This window comes from Lipotes vexillifer, unplaced genomic scaffold (genome assembly GCF_000442215.2).
Source record: "Lipotes vexillifer unplaced genomic scaffold, Lipotes_vexillifer_v1.1 scaffold742, whole genome shotgun sequence".
Classification (NCBI taxonomy): Eukaryota; Metazoa; Chordata; class Mammalia; order Artiodactyla; family Lipotidae; genus Lipotes; species Lipotes vexillifer.
The window spans coordinates 2,399,991-2,417,565 of record NW_006775459.1 but is presented as its reverse complement, the minus strand read 5'-3'; the positions used below and the strand labels follow the sequence as shown (position 1 = coordinate 2,417,565).

The 17,575-nt window shown below is 35.6% G+C and overlaps 1 protein-coding gene across 3 annotated transcripts in view; it reads left to right on the top strand.

Moving 5' to 3' along the window:
• Window positions 1-17,575, top strand: part of PPIP5K2 (diphosphoinositol pentakisphosphate kinase 2) — a 67,120-nt gene that overhangs the window by 8,741 nt on the left and 40,804 nt on the right. For all 3 annotated transcript variants that reach the window (XM_007449905.1, XM_007449904.1, XM_007449903.1), the window contains exons 6-13: window positions 1,126-1,227; window positions 2,345-2,506; window positions 3,901-4,022; window positions 5,516-5,617; window positions 14,085-14,171; window positions 14,779-14,854; window positions 14,938-15,047; window positions 15,770-15,855. In XM_007449905.1, coding sequence (XP_007449967.1) covers window positions 1,126-1,227; window positions 2,345-2,506; window positions 3,901-4,022; window positions 5,516-5,617; window positions 14,085-14,171; window positions 14,779-14,854; window positions 14,938-15,047; window positions 15,770-15,855 — 847 coding nt within the window. The remainder of the gene's footprint in view (window positions 1-1,125; window positions 1,228-2,344; window positions 2,507-3,900; window positions 4,023-5,515; window positions 5,618-14,084; window positions 14,172-14,778; window positions 14,855-14,937; window positions 15,048-15,769; window positions 15,856-17,575) is intronic.

Here is a 17,575-nt window from a genome sequence, read left to right as displayed (position 1 = left end):
ATGAAGTATTTAGTAAAACTAAGATTAACAATGTATCATTTAGAGCTAAATTAATAAAACTGATATCATATCAATACTTTGTTAGAAAAGCAAAGCTTACCTATAGAATACCAAGAAAGTTATTTGATCTTCTTTCTACCTTCCATTTATGTATCGGTCATGTGAGAAATTTGGTAAACATCAGCATTTTTTTAAGAAAAATGGCCTCCCAAATGGATAGTTCATAGAAAAAGTAATGCCAATGAACTCTTAAATACATGAAAGTATGCTCAAAATTTTACACCTATAATAAAATAAATATAAATCAAGTCTAAAAGATAATGACATTGAATTACTTTTTGAATTAGCAAGATCAAAAAGATTGAGGTAGTTGGAAAACAAGTACAAGTCCAAACGTTGTTAACAACATTTCTACTTAGCAATATAACAGCAATATATCAGGATTAAAAGTGCACATTCACTCATAAACAGTCATGGAAATGCAAAGTAAGAACACAATGAGGTACTTGTTTTATATTCATTAGAGTGGCAAATATTAGGAAGTCTGATAATACCAAATATAGATAATTGTAGATCAGTAGAAACTCTTATACATTGCTGGAGAGACTGGAAATTATTAAAACAGTTTTTAAAAGATTTTGGCATTATTTTGTAAGTTGAATGTGAGCATATTCTATCACCTAGCGATTCCACTTCTAGTATATGCCTTAGAAACACTCCTGCACACATGTGCCATGGGGATATGTAAAAGAAAGTTCGAAGCAAGATTGCTCTACTAGTTAAAGCTTAGAAAACAACCTAGATATATATTGATAGGCAAATGAATGAATTATGGGCTATTTATACAGAGGAAGATTCTATAGTATTAAGAAAGTAGTTACATGCAGCAATATGGTTGAATCTTAGAAACACTGTTCTTAGTGTTCATTGTATTTTTATGCTATTCAAGTTACCATTAGAGCAGAAAATAATATAGTGTCAACTATGTAATGTGTTGTTAAATATTTGTAGATTAAAAAAAATTTTGGAAATATCAGTGATGGAAATAGATGGTAAAAAGGGTTATTTTATAAAAATGAGGAGAATAATTTAGTTTTTACATTGATAGGCTTCTTTTGTTTTCAGATTGGCAGTAGAAGTAGTGTTTATTCCCCAGAAAGCAATGTACGAAAAACAGGCTCATATATATATGAAGAGTTTATGCCCACAGATGGTACTGATGTTAAGGTAGGATTGATTAAAGTATATTTTTATTTTGTATTTTGAGTTTACCAGTGATCTCAGAAAAAGAAATTACCTTTTAGTTAGCTATATCTAACCTCTATTCTGAATCTCTTTCTTTTTAACTAGGGATTCTTAATCTGTTTTGTATTATGAATGCCATTGGCAGTCTGAAGCCTATGGACCCTTTATACAGGATAATGTTCTTAAATGCTTAAAATAAACCACACAGGATTACCAAGGAGACAGATTTTATTGAATATTTAAAAACCAACCCAAAATATAGTGGGTAAGGGTCTAATAGTCACCACGATGTTTCCAGGCATTAATCAGTGTAAATGATATTTTGAGAACTTTGACAACTATAATGTGATAAAAAAAAATAGGTGTGATTTCTGTTGGTGACAAATAAGGTCTTAACTGCTTTACCTTCAGCCAGTCTGTGTCTAGAGAGTTCTTTCTTAGGTGTAAACCTGATCATGAACTTCTTTTTAAAAATTCTCTTGTGGATCCTCATTGACCACAGGGTAATAATCAGATTTATAAGGCTGGCATAGATACTTCACAGTCTGCCCTCTGTCCTACAAACCTTATTTCTTACATTATAAACCGTATCAAATACGTACTGTTACCTGAATACATCATGCTGTTTTGTTTCTCTGCCCTTTGTGTTTATTACCTTTGCTTAGAGTGCGTTTCCCTCTCTTGTCTGCTTTTGAATTCATGCTGTCCCTCATCCCCCACCCCCTTTTAAATCTTTATTTTGGCAGTTACTTCCTTCTGTAATTTTTAAATTTATTTGTACCTCTACTTTGTTAAACTAAAACAATTTGAGAAGGGTCACATCATATGCATTCTAGTATTCCCTCATAATGTTCAGTATAATTATTTTTTATAGAGAACAGGACCTCACTTTACCAGTTTTTGCTGTATAATTAATTATTTATAACCTCTTCCAGTGTATTAAAAATTTTCACATGTAAAATAGAAAGATGTGTGAAAAAATAGTCTGGACACTGAGGTATTTTTTATTTATTATTTGAATTTGTTGTCTGCTGTTTATATATATATATATATATATATATATATATATGTAAAATATGTGTTTTAATATTTCTGAAAGGTTTATACAGTAGGTCCAGATTATGCCCATGCTGAAGCTCGAAAATCTCCTGCACTTGATGGCAAGGTGGAACGAGATAGTGAAGGAAAAGAAGTAAGATACCCTGTTATTCTCAATGCACGAGAGAAATTAATTGCTTGGAGAGTCTGCCTTGCATTTAAGGTAAGATGTTATGCAGGCCATATAGACTCTTATAAAAATTCTAATTTTTTTTTTTTTTTGAGTAAATGAGATGTTATTTGGGCTTATAACAGGAGAGATAAGCAGAGAAAATAAAGTGGTATATCTGAATGGTTTATGTACTTTTCAAGGGATTCTTGTAGTGCCATTAATATTAAAAATATATAATAAATGAAGACCTTTGTTTCTCTTTATTCTTTCTGTACTATATAGAAGGAAACTATGTCAATTTATTCAGAAACTACAATTACAGAGGAAAACTTAACTGAAACAGTAGAATTACAGGAGTATTATTTAACATACCCCTATAACCAAAACTGATTACAAGTATCTATTCAGAGTTGATAAATGATTTTTTTAAATAAAAAATGTCATCAGTCTTCTAGCCTTTGCAGTTGATGCTTTAGCCTATTATGTATATAGTAAAATATGTTCATGAAAGCTATACTAATACGCTTCTTAAAACTTTTTACTTATGATATTTGACTAGTTCTCTCAATCTGTATTATTAGGCTTTGCCTGTACTGTACAGTAAAGATTTAGATAGAGTAGTTCAACTTGCATCTAATAAAGGATAAACGTTACCTTGTTGAAGCCTTGCCTTGGATATGTAACTTAAAGACTAGTGTATATTACTGGTTATTAAATAATAAATAAGTTCTTTGTGTTTTAATAATTTGAAGTCTCTCATGGAAGGAATCTTAGCCTGAAATATGTTTTAATAGCTTTATGTGAATTGTTTTAATTTTGTAATACCAGGATTCCAAAAGCCTTGACTTAAAATAACATTATACTAATATGTGAGATGTGAATATAAAAGGTAGAAGATCAGAAAATTCCTGGAGCCCGAGCAGGAAATTCATACCCTTCAACTGTTTTCTCCCAAATAAAGTAAATTTATTTCAGGTGCTCACAAGTATGTGGTTATCAGGGTTCAAAAGATTCATAGGGATAATGGGACATTTCCTCTGGGATATGTCTTCAAAACTTTCTCCTGTTTAGTTTTTTGGGGGGTTTTTTTGGATTAAAATGATATAATTTCTACTAGCACAGAATTTATTGAAGCCTTTAAAAATTTATACTTTTGTTTTTTAATAAAATGTTAATTGAAGAACTTCTTGATTTCTTGGCCTCTCTAGTTCCGTAAGCTTTATTGTTCTACATCTACTTCATAGGAAGAACTTAAATAATCATATGACATGCATATTTTCAGAGTATTCAAGTTACAGATAAGTAGTTTCTTTGTTTTTACTTGCTATGAAGTAAACTGATAAGCAGTAATATACTTTTAGGCAGTTATAAAATTTGATGTTTTCTAATAAGACTGGAAAACTAAGTCATAATTCAAATGGAACTTTAAACTTTATTTTAAATAGCAAACAGTTTGTGGCTTTGATTTATTACGGGCCAATGGACAGTCCTATGTCTGTGATGTCAATGGCTTCAGTTTTGTGAAAAATTCCATGAAGTATTATGATGATTGTGCAAAAATACTTGGGTAAGATTTTCTTCTTTATACTTCTTCCTCTTTACTTTTGTTACAGCTAATGCATACTGGTTATTCAGAAACCAAATAATGGTAAACATCAAGTGATCAGGGTTTTGTAAACACTGCAGAGTAAAAATCAGTGTTCATAAAATAACATGCCCAAAGACCATGCCAAATCCTGAATTACACTTTGGGTTATGAAAGACAAATTAATATATGACCAGTATAGGTAAAGGCTTAAAGGTATTTAACTTCATAGATTTAGAAATGCTGTAACAGTGATTTTTAGTGATTATTACAGAGGTTATTCATCAAAATGGCTAATTTATTTGATTATTTTGTTTCTCAAGTTTTTGATATGTAATTATAGTACTTAATGGTACAAAATTAACCAGAATAAGTAACCAGAATAAAATAGAAATATCTGGAATTTAGAATTCTTTTGAATGATTCTGCTTTCTACACGCATGTTACTTTAAAATAATCTCATGAGGGGCTTCCCTGGTGGCGCAGTGGTTGAGAGTCCGCCTGCCGATGCAGGGGACGCGGGTTCGTGCCCCGGTCTGGGAGGATCCCACGTGCCGCGGAGCGGCTGGGCCCGTGAGCCATGGCCGCTGAGCCTGCGTGTCCGGAGCCTGTTGCTCCGCGGCGGGAGAGGCCACAGCAGTGAGAGGCCCGCATACCAAAAAAAAAAAAAAAAAAAAAAAAAAAAAAAAAATCTCATGAGATTATGAAGTGAATATAAAAGAAATTATTGCACATAGAAATGCCATTTTTATATTCTTTGACTTATTTTCTTATATCCTGATTTAGACGACTTGAAAGACAAGAGCTATTTTTAAACCATTTCAAAGTATATTTGACAAAGCCGTAAAAAACTTACACTTTAAAATGTATTTTAATAATTGGGGTCAGCTGTTACAGTATATTTCAAAGGTTTGTGAACTTACCCTTAAAGTGAAATTTGGGGGAGCTTACTAAATTTTAGCATGAATAAATGCTAAATTTAAACAAAACAAAAAATGTCTTATAATTACTTAAACATGTTTTCATTATTAACCTTATTAGCAAAGAGTAATAAGAAATTTGTTAAACATGAGCAATAGTTTAAAATAGCTTTGCAGGTGATAAATAAAAACTGAAAGAAATGATCAATGGCCACACAGAAGAGATAATCTTGGATTTCAGAATCTTTGTAAGTAGATACGCAGTTACAGTGATTTACTTGAATCCTGTGTAATTTATATTTTTAAAATGAGAGTAGATAAGTAAAGCCAAATTCATGACATCCTGTTAGTGTGTTCTATTACAACAGTTTAGCACTGCTGATCTAATTTTTCTTGATCAGGATTGATTTTTTAGGTTACTTTTTATGTGCTGTATTCACATAATCACTAGATAGTTTGACTTTAATTCCTGTAATACTCAGTTATTTGTCATTAAATACCCAGGTTTGTCTTGAAATGAACTAGTTTAATTTTTCTTTTCTTTTTGTCTTGAAGGAATATTGTAATGCGAGAGCTTGCTCCACAGTTTCATATCCCCTGGTCGATACCCTTAGAAGCTGAAGATATCCCAATTGTACCAACTACATCTGGAACTATGTAAGTTTAAATATTTTCATTTAGAAACTCCTTGGGTTTTCCCCATTGGTTAGTGCTATTGCAGTGAAGATTACATTTCTGAATAATTATTAGACACTCTACTGTGTATGTTTTCATATGATTGACCTTGCAGATGGAGAAATAGATTATATGCTTTTACATGGGGCTGTTTAGACTAAAGATCTTTTCTGTTGTTCCAAATAAAATCCTGAAAAATACTTATATAATTATAGAACTATTGAATTAAGCCATAAGAATAAAGGAGGTGCCAACAGATGTGTTCCCTAAAGGTTCATGGTCAGTGGTCATACAACTTTAGTGCTCTCAGCATGTAAAGGAAAAATATACAGTTATATCTTGAAGTAAATTAATTAGACCAACATTGCCAAAGTATTTCATAAATTCTAGTGAAAGTAACTGCTTGAAATTTACCTGTCACTCAGGTGAGTTGACCAAATGCTTCATATTCACAGCTTAGAGCTTTATGTTAGCATATTAAATATTCTTAGGAGTCCTCATTGGGGCAGAGAGGAGGGCAAAAATACTTAATTTTGTTTTTAAACCAATATTTCCAAACTTATTTAACACAAAACATATTTTTGGGTAACTTATTCTATAGAGTTGTGTTCTATATCTCACAGTTTGGCGAATGTTAAATTGTACCCTACCATTCTTGCTAAGACAGTTTTATCTTCCAGTAACTTGAGTTTGAAATATTTTTCTTCTTATGTGGGCAAAATAAATATAACAGCTTTATTTTGTTTGATTTAATGAAATCTCAGTCTATAGTGATCTATGCTACAGGGCAGATAATTAAAGAAGTTAGGGGATTACAGTCCATTTACTTTATTTTTTAAAAATATTTATTTCATTTATTTATTTTAACATCTTTATTGGAGTATAATTGCTTTACAATGGTGTGTTAGTTTCTGCTTTATAACAAAGTGAATCAGCTATACATATACATATATCCCCCTATCTCTTCCCTCTTGCGTCTCCCTCCCTATCCCACCCCTCTAGGTGGCCACAAAGCACTAAACTGATCTCCCTGTGCTATGCGGCTGCTTCCCACTAGCTATCGATTTTACATTTGGTAGTGTATATATGTCGATGCCACTCTCTCACTTTGTCCCAGCTTACCCTTCCCCATCCCCGTGTCCTCAAGTCCGTTCTCTAGTAGGTCTGCATTTTTATTCCCATCCTGCCCCTAGGTTCTTCATAACCATTGTTTTTTCTTAGATTTCATGTATATGTGTTAGCATATGGTATTTGTTTTTCTGTGTCTGACTTACTTCACTCTGTATGACAGACTCTAGGTCCATCCACCTCACTACATATAACTCAATTTCGTTTCCTTTTATGCCTGAGTAATATTCCATTGTATATATGTGCCACATCTTCTTTATCCATTCATCTGTCCATGGACACATAGGTTGCTTCCATGTCCTGGCTATTGTAAATAGAGCTGCAATGAACATTGTGGTACATGACCCTTTTTGAATTATGGTTTTCTCAGGGTATATGCCCAGTAGTGGGATTCCTGGGTTGTATGGTAGTTCTATTTTTTATTTTTTAAGGAACGTCCATACTGTTCTCTTATAGTGGGTGTATCAATTTACATTCCAACCAACAGTGCAAGAGAGTTCCCTTTTCTCCATACTGTCTGCAGCATTTATTGTTTGTAGACTTTTTGATGGTGGCCATTCTGACCCGTGTGAGGTGATACCTCATTGTAGTTTTTTTTTTTTTTTTTTTGGGGGTCCGCGGCCCCCTCCCTGTTGTAGCCTCTCCCGTTGTGGAGCGCAGGCTCAGCAGCCATGGCTCACGGGCCTAGCCGCTCCGCGGCATGTGGGATCTTCCCGGACCAGGGCACAAACCCATGTCCCCTGAATCCGCAGGCTGACTCAACCACTGCGCCACCAGGGAAGCCCTCTCATTGTAGTTTTGATTTGCATTTCTTTAATGATTACTGATGTTGAGCATCCATTCATGTTTGTTGGCAATCTGTACATCTTTGGAGAAATGTCTATTTAGGTCTTCTGCCCATTTTTGGATTAGGTGGTTTGTTTTTTTGGTATTGAGCTGCATGAGCTGCTTATAAATTTTGGAGATTAATCCTTTGTCAGTTGCTCCCTTTGCAAATATTTTCTCCCATTCTGAGGGTTGTCTTTTCATCTTGTTTATGGTTTCCTTTGCTGTGCAAAAGCTTTTCCGTTTCATTAGGTCTCATTTGTTTATTTTTGTTTTTATTTCCATTTCTGTAGAAGGTGGGTCCATAAGGATCTTGCTGTGATTTATGTCATAGAGTGTTCTGCCTATGTTTTCCTCTAAGAGTTTCATAGTGTCTGGCTTTACATTTAGGTCGTTAATCCATTTTGAGTTTATTTTTGTGTGTGGTGTTAGGGAGTGTTCTAATTTCATTCTTTTACATGTAGCTGTCGAGTTTTCCCATCACCACTTATTGAAGAGGTTGTCTTTTCTCCCTTGTATATTCTTGCCTCCTTTATCAAAAATAAGGTGACCATATGTGCATGGGTTTATCTCTGGGCTTTCTGTCCTGTTCCATTGATCTATATTTCTGTTTTAGTGTAAGTAACGTACTGTGTTGATTACTGTAGCTTTGTAGTATAGTCTGAAGTCAGGGGGTCTGGTTCCGCCAGCTCCATTTTTCTTTCTCAAGGTTGCCTTGGCTATTTGGGGTCTTTTGTGTTTCCATACAAATTGTGAAATTTTTTGTTTTAGTTCTGTAAAAAAATGCCATTGGTAATTTGATAGGGATTGCATTGAATCTGTAGCTTGCTTTGGGTAGTATAGTCATTTTCACAATATTGATTCTTCCAATCCAGGAACATGGTATATCTCTCCATCTGTTTGTATCTTCTTTAATTTCTTTCATCAGTGTCTTATAATTTTCTGCATACAGGTGTTTTGTCGCCTTAGGTAGGTTTATTCCTAGGTATTTTATTCTTTTTGTTACAATGGTAAATGGGAGTGTTTCCTTAATTTCTCTTTCAGATTTTTCATCATTAGTGTATAGGAATGCAAGAGATTTCTGTGCATTAATTTTGTGTCCTCCTATTCTACCAAATTCATTGATTAGCTCTAGTGGTTTTCTGGTAGCATCTTTAGGATTCTCTATGTATAGTATGTCATCTGCAAACAGTGACAGCTTTACTTCTTCTTTTTTGATTTGGATTCCTTTTCCTTCTTTTTCTTCTCTGATTGCTGTGGCTAAAACTTCCAGAACAATGTTGAATAATAGTGGTGAGAGTGGGCAACCTTGGGTTGTTCCTGATCGTAGTGGAAATGGTTTCAGTTTTTCACCATTGAGGATGATGTTGGCTGCAGGTTAGTCATATATAACCTTTATTATGTTGAGGTAAGTTCCCTCCATGCCTACTTTCTGGAGGGTTTTTTTAATCATAAATGGGTGTTGAATTTTGTCAAAAGCTTTTTCTGCATCTATTGAGATGATCATATGGTTTTTATTCTTCTTTTTGTTAATATGGTGTATCACATTGATTGATTTGCATATATTGAAGATTCCTTGCATTCCTGGGATAAACCCCACTTGATCATAGTGTATGATCCTTTTAATGCGCTGTTGGATTCTGTTTGCTAGTATTTTGTTGCGGATTTCTGCATGTATATTCATCAGTGTTATTGGCCTGTAGTTTTCTTTCTTTGTGACATCTTTGGTTTTGGTATCAGGGTGATGGTGGCCTCGTAGAATGAGTTTGGGAGTGTACCTCCCTCTGCTATATTTTGGAAGAGTTTGAGAAGGATAGGTGTTAGCTCTCCTGTAAATGTTTGATAAAATTTGCCTGTGAAGCCATCTGGTGCTGGGCTTTTGTTTGTTGGAAGATTTTTAATCACAGTCTCAATTTCAGTGCTTGTGATTGGTCTGTTTATATATTCTGTTTCTTTCCGGTTCAGTCTCAGAAGGCTGTGCTTTTCTAAGAATTTATCTGTTTCTTTGTGGTTGTCATTTTATTGGCATCAAGCTGCTTGTAGTAATCTCTCATGATCCTTTGTATTTCTGCAGTGTCAGTTGTTACTTATCCTTTTTCATTTCTAATTCTGTTGATTTGAGTCTTCTCCCTTTTTTCTTGATGAGTCTGGCTAATGGTTTATCAATTTTGTTTATCTTCTCAAAGAACGAGCTTTTAGTTTTACTGATCTTCGCTATCATTTCCTTCATTTCTTTTTCATTTATTTCTGATCTGATCTTTATGATTTCTTTCCTTCTGCTAACTTCGGGGATTTTTGTCCTGCCTTCTCTAATTGCTTTAGATGTAACGTTTGGTTGTTTATTTGAGATGTTTCTTGTTTCTTGAGGTAGGATTGTATTGCTATAAACTTCCCTCTTAGAACTGATTTTGCTGCATTCCGTAGGTTTTGGGTTGTCTTGTTTTCATTGTCATTTGTTTCTAGGCATTTTTTGATTTTCTCTTTGATTTCTTCAGTGATCTCTTGGTTATTAAGTAGTGTATTGTTCAGCCTCCATGTGTATGTATTTTTATAGATTTTTTTCCTGTAATTGATATCTAGTCTCATAGCATTGTGGTTGGAAAAGATACTTGATACGATTTCAATTTTCTTAAATTTACCAAGGCTTGATTTGTGACCCAAGATATGATCTATCCTGGAGAATGTTCCGTGAGCACTTGAGAAGAAAGTTATTCTGTTGTTTTTGGATGGAATGTCCTATAAATATCAGTTAAGTCCATCTTGTTTAATGTATCATTTAAAGCTTGTGTTTCCTTATTTATTTTCATTTTGGATGATCTGTCCATTGGTGAAAGTGGGTTGTTAAAGTCCCCTGTTATGATTGTGTTACTGGCGATTTCCCCTTTTATGGCTGTTATCATTTGCCTGATGTATTGTGGTGCTCCTGTGTTGGATGCATAAATGTTTACAATTGTTATATCTTCTTTTTGGATTGATCCCTTGATCATTATTTGTGTCCTTCTTTGTATCTTGTAATAGTCTTTATTTTAAAGTCTGTTTTGTCTGATATGAGCATTGGTACTCCAGCTTTCTTTTGATTTCCATTTTCAGGTAATACCTTTTTCCATCCCCTCACTTTCAGTCTCTATGTGTCCCTAGGTCTGAAGTGGGTCTCTTATAGACAGCATATGTACGGGTCTTAGTTTTGTATCCATTCGCCCAGTCTTTGTCTTTTGGTTGGAGCATTTAATCCATTTACATTTAAGGTAATTATCGATATGCGTGTTCCTATGACCATTTTCTTAATTGTTTGGGGTTTGTTATTGTAGGTCTTTTCCTTCTCTTGTGTTTCCTGCCTAGAGAAGTTCCTTTAGCATTTGTTGTAGAGCTGGTTTCATGGTGCTGAATTCTCTTAGCTTTTGCTTGTCTGTAAAGGTTTTACTTTCTCCATCAAATCTGAATGAGATCCTTGCTGGGTAGAGTATTGGTTCTAGGTTTTCTCCTTTCACCACTTTAAATATGTCCTGCCACCTCCTTCTGGCTTGCAGTTTCTGCTGAAAGATCAGCTGTAACCTTATTGGGATTCCCTTGTATGTTATTTGTTGTTTTTCCCTTGCTGCTTTTAATATTTTTTCTTCGTATTTAATTTTTGATAGTTTGATTAATATGTGTCTTGGTGTGGATTTATCCTGTATGGGTCTCTGCACTTCCTGGACTTGATTAACTATTTCCTTTCCCATATTGGGGAAGTTTTCAACTATAACCTCTTCACATATTTTCTCAGTCCCTTTCTTTTTCTTTTCTTCTTCTGGGACCCCTATAATTCGAATGTTGATGCATTTAATGTTGTCCCAGAGGTCTCTGAGACTCTCCTCAATTCTTTTCATTCTTTTTTCTTTATTCTGCTCTGCAGTAGTTATTTCCACTATTTTATCTTCCAGGTCGCTTACCCGTTTTTCTGCCGCAGTTATTCTGCTATTGATTCCTTCTAGAGACTTTTAAATTTCATTTATTGCGTTTTTCATCATTGTTTGTTTGCTTTTTAGGTCTTCTGGGTCCTTGTTAAACATTTCTTATATTTTCTCTATTCAGTATCCAAGATTTTGGACCATCTTTACTATGCTTACTCTGAATTCTTTTTCAGGTAGACTGCCTATTTACTCTTCATTTGTTTGTTCTGGTGGGTTTTTACCTTGCTCCTTCATCTGCTGTGTGTTTCTCTGTTTTCTCATTTTGCTTCATTTACTGTGTTTGGGGTCTCCTTTTTGCAGGCTGCACATTCGTAGTTCCTGTTTTTTTTTAGTGTGTGCCCCCAGTGGCTAAGTTTTGTTCAGTGGGTTGTGTAGGCTTCCTGGTGGAGGGGACTAGTGCCTGTGTTCTGGTGGATGAGGCTGGATCTTGTCTTTCTGGTGGGCAGGTCCGCATCCAGTGGTGTGTTTTTGGGTGTCTATGACCTATTATGAGTTTAGGCAGCCTTTCTGCTAGTGGGTGGGGTTGTGTTCCTGTTTTGCTAGTTGTTTGGCATAAGGTGTCCGGCACTGTAGTTTGCTGGTCATTGAGTGGAATTGGGTCTTGGCGTTGAGATGGAGATCTCTGGGAGATTTTTGCCGTTTGACATTATGTTTAGCTGGGAGGTTTCTGGTGGACCAATGTCCTGAACTCCGCTCTCCCACCTCAGAGGCACTGGCCTGACACGTGGCTGGAGCACCAAGATTCTCTCATCCACACAGCTCAGAATAAAAGGGAGACAAAAATAAATAAATAAATAAAATAAAGTTGTTAAAATAAAAAAATAATTATTAAAAATAAAAAAAATTTTAAGTAATAAAAATAAGAAAGAAGAGAGCAAGGAAACCAAAAAACAAATCCACCAATGATAAGAAGTGCTAAACACTATACTAAAAAAAAATGGGCAGACAGAATCCTAGGACAAATGGTAAAAACAAAGGTATACAGACAGAATTACACACAGAAGCATACACATACTCACAAAAGAGAAAAAGGAAGTATATATATATATATATATATATATATATATATATCATTGCTCCCAAAGTCCACTGCCTCAATTTGGGATGATTTGTTGTCTGTTCAGGTATTAAGAGATGCAGCGTACATCAAGTTGATTGTGGAGATTTAATCTGCTGCTCCTGAGACTGCTGGGAGAGATTTCCCTTTCTCTTCTTTGTTCGCTCAGCTCCTGGGGTTCAGCTTTGCATTTGGCCCCTCCTCTGCATCACCTGAGGGCGTCCTTTCTTTGCTCAGAAAGGACGGGGTTAAAGGAGCAACTGATTAGGGGCTGTGGCTCACTCAGACTGGGGGGAGTGAAGCCTACGGAATGCAGGGTGAGCCTGTGGCTGCAGAGGCCAGCGTGATATTGCAGCGGCCTGAGAAATGCCTTGTGTTCTCCCAGGGAAGTTGTCCCTGGATCACGGGGCCCTGGCAGTGGCGGGCTGCACAGGCTCCGGGTGGGGAGGTGTGGATATTGACCTGTACTTGCACCCAGACTTTTTGGTGGCTGCAGCAGCAGCCTTAGCATTTGATGCCCGTCTCTGATGTCCGCGCTGATAGCTGTGGCTCACGTTCATCTCTAGAGCTCATTTAGGCAGTGCTCTGAATCCCCTCCTCACACACCGTGAAACAAAGAGGCAAGAAAAAGTTTGCCTCTTAGGGAGGTCCAGACTTTTTCCCTGACTCCCTCCCAGCTAGCTGTGGCACAGTAGCCCCCTTCAGGCAGTGTTCATGCAGCCAACCCCAGTCCTCTCCCTGGGGTCTGACCTCCCGAAGCCCGAGCCTCAGCTCCCAGTCCCGCCCGCCCCAGCTGGTGAGCATACAAGCCTCTCGGGCTGGTGAGTGCAGGTCAGCACCGATCCTCTGTGCGGGAATCTCTCTGCTTTGCCCTGTGCACCCCTGTTGCTGTGCTCTCCTCTGTGGCTCCAAAGCTTCACCCCTCCGCCACCCGCAGTCTCCACCAGCGAAGGGGCTTCCTAGTGTGTGGAAACCTTTTCTCCTTCACAGCTCCCTCCCACTGGTGCAGGTCCCGTCCCTATTCTTTTGTCTCTGTTTTTTCTTGTTTTCTTTTGCCCTACCCAGGTACGTGGGGAGTTTCTTGCCTTTTGGGAAGTCTGAGGTCTTCTGCCAGCGTTCAGTAGGTGTTCTGTAGGAGTTGTTCCACATGTAGATGTATTTCTGATGTATTTGTAGGGAGGAAAGTGATCTCCACGTCTTAACTCTTTCACCATCTTTAAGGTCTCCCCTCCATTTACTTTTATCCCAGAGTTAGCATAGTCATCTCAAGAGAAGAAGCAGGTATTGTGTAGCTTAATATTACTCCCCCTCCAGCCTCTTAAATTCTTTTTAAGATTTGATTTGATAAGACTTTGTTATAAGCACTATGCTTCATGGAGAGTATCTTAGAGTGGTGAAAGATGGTTCTATAATATAATTAGATATATTAATCTGAATTATATAACACAAATCTTTGTCAGAAAATTGAACGTTATTTTTTTAATTTTAGGATGGAACTTAGATGTGTCATAGCTGTCATACGTCATGGGGACCGAACACCAAAGCAAAAAATGAAAATGGAAGTGAGGCATCAAAAGTATGTTTAAAGGGGAATAATTTAACTCTTAGGAGATAATTTAAGATTTCTGATAGGTGCTTAGTTATTTTGATTAATACTTCATATAGAAAAACTGTTTACCACTACTTCTTGGCCATTAATATTTAAACCACTGGAAAACAATAAAATCCAACAAAATTCATTTAAAATTGTATATTTTAGCATCTGAAAATTACTGTGGCAATATCCATATATGGTCATCATCCTGACCTAGCTTTTATTTATTGTTGTAAATATTCAGTCTTGTGTTATTATTCTCTTACATTGCTTTCTGAGAATCATTAACTTCTTAACCTTCTAGATGAAAATTAGTAGAATGAAAGTTTGTTACTTCTATTCAGTGAATCTAGTGATTATTAGTTTGATATGGTTTAGGAAAATACTAAGTTTTATCAATCAAAGTAGAGGAGCAACATTGTATAGTGAAAGAGGGCACGCAGTGTTTGAAGTCCATAGACCCCAAGTCCCATATCTATTATTAATTATTGTTTTAGCCCCATATCTATCATTTATTGTAATTATTTGTTTTAGTTTATAGAGGTAATATTGTTGCAAAGGCCTAACAGTGCTCTGTCTTTCTTATAAGATTCTTTGATCTTTTTGAAAAGTGTGATGGATATAAATCTGGGAAATTAAAGCTCAAAAAACCAAAACAGTTACAGGCAAGTGCATCTGTTTTCTTGTTGGGTTTTAAATTGCTAATCGCAAAGGTACCTAAAAATTCAATTCTTTATTTATTTTACAGGAAGTGCTGGATATTGCACGACAACTTCTTATAGAGTTGGGACAAAATAATGATTCTGAAATTGAAGAAAACAAGTCAAAACTTGAACAACTTAAGACTGTGTTAGAGATGTAAGTATCTTTTTGAAACCCATAATTTTGGTAACTACTTATAGTGCTTTTTTTTTAATATGTGTGACTTTTCATGTTAATTTCCTTCACAGTTTTATCTTCTTTCTCTTTATCACTGTAGCTGAGGAGAAATTAGTGGAAATCTAACAAGAATTTTATTTTCATCAGTGAGAAAAGAGATTGTTGTATTGAAGGTTCTGTTTTAGTTTTAATTTTGATGAGATCAAAAGAGAGCATCACATTTAGATCTTGTATGAAGTACTACTTAGGATGAAGGCCACATTGCTAAGTTAACCACAGATTCAGTGCTGTTTAAGTGAAAAATAATTTTGAGCTATGTTTTAATCAAGTGAAATTGGTACCACCAGTATTCCTCTTATAAGCTTTATTTCTTTGACCACTTAAAATCGTTTTTTTTTTATTTTTTAAAGACACATACATTTATGTTTTTGTATGTTTATATACTTTGGCATCTATTCAAAATTCTCCAACTTTTATAGAGAAACTTTATTGTATTTTTATTTTTAACGTGGTTAGAATAATTACCTAGGATACAGATTTTGTGCTAGGATATTTTGAAGAATTCAGCAAGGTAATTACAAATAGGAAGCATTAATATGTAAGATTCAGTTTTTGTCTAGGCGGATTTTAGTTTTTCTTTAGGAGGTTGCATTGCATGCTTATTGAATATTGTCTATTCTGTTTGCCATTTTATTTTTCAGGTATGGCCATTTTTCTGGAATAAATCGTAAGGTCCAATTAACCTATCTCCCTCATGGTTGTCCTAAGACATCTAGTGAAGAAGAAGGTATGTCACTATTAATGCCCATTGTGTTTTATTTATATGTAGGGACTTACTACTCGTTGTTGATTACCTTTGTAATCTTCTAATAGTTTAGGGGTTAGCATGCTGAACAGAGGAAAAATAACATGGAGTTGTGTTAACTCTGCCTTCTATCCTTTAAATAAAAGATGTTTTACTCATTATTTTGAAAACTGCCTAGGACTTCTCTTTTACTCTTCTAAAAGCTTATTTATTTATAACTAAATGTTACTAAATGTCCCTATCCCATACAGGGTATACAGGAAGAAAACTTAAGAAGTATGAAAAGAGTGTTTAAAAAAATACGTAATCACCATGTTTCTAAAATAGATATTTTTCTCCACCCAATAAATCAGAATAAGCATTTAAAATTAGTCTCCTAAGAGCAATGAGCACAAAAGTTCATTTACTTTTCAAAAGAAAAATGGGCAGGGGTTGGGAAGCCATTTTATGGAGAAGTGGAGATGCCCAATACAATAATGATAATAGTAATAACCAGCCTTGCCTATCACACTGGCAAAGTGTTTTCTTATTTTGTTCTTCTTCAAATGATAATAAAGAATGCTGATGAGAGTACAATGTGACAGGATTTCAGTTTACTGGTAGGATTGTAAATTGACATATGCTTTTTTTTTTTAACTTCATTTTATTTATTTTATTTTTGGCTGCATTGGGTCTTCCTTGCTGTGCACGGGCTTTCTCTAGATGTAGCGAGTGCGGGCTACTCTTCGTTGTGGTGCGCCAGCTTCTTATTGCAGTGGCTTCTTTTGTTGCAGAGCACGGGCTCTAGGTGTGCAGGCTTCAGTAATTGTGGCTAACGGGCTCAGTAGTTGTGGCTCACGGACTCTAGAGCTCAGGCTCTATAGTTGTGGCACACGAGCTTGGTTGCCCTGTGGCGTGTGGGATCTTCCCGGACCAGGGCTCCAACCCGTGTCCTCTGCATTGGCAGGCAGATTCTTAAGCACTGTGCCACCAGGGAAGCTTTGACATAATTCTTTGAAAAGTAAATTGGCAGTATATATCAACATTTCAGGGGACTTCCCTGGCAGTCCAGTGGTTAAGCCTCCACTCTTCCACTGCAGGGGACACGGTTTCAAGCCCTGATCGAGGAACTAAGATCCAGCATGTTACGCAGTGCAGCTGGGGGCAGGGGGAAACACTTCAGAAATTTTTCATATGCTTTGACCTTAATTCTACTTATAAGAATCTATCCCAAGGGGGTAAGCAGATATTGAGGGAAAGATTGTTCTATAGGGATATTCACAGTGGCATTATTTATAGTAGCAAAAATTGAAGTAATGATTATTTTAAATGGAAACAAATTTGATTATGTTGATCTTTATATATTCTAAAATTTGATATATTGCTCTTGTCACACCTTGTGATTAATAGCAACAGATTAATTTTCTATATTTTGATGTTTATATTAAAAAAATCCATAAACAACTATAATTAACAAGTCAATTAATTACCTTTCTATAAATGAATGTTGGCTTGCATGGTAAAGCACATACAGTTACTAACTAGCCCCAGGGGAAAGGGTGATTTTCTATCACTTTTAATGAATCATCAAATTCTTTAGTGCTTATAGCACTAATTTTTACATGACCTTTGTTTCTGTAATCCAACACAGATCTTAGGACGTGATAAAGAGCAAGTCAAAATTAAATATAGAAACTCAGACCTCCCCTATATCTGAGAAAAT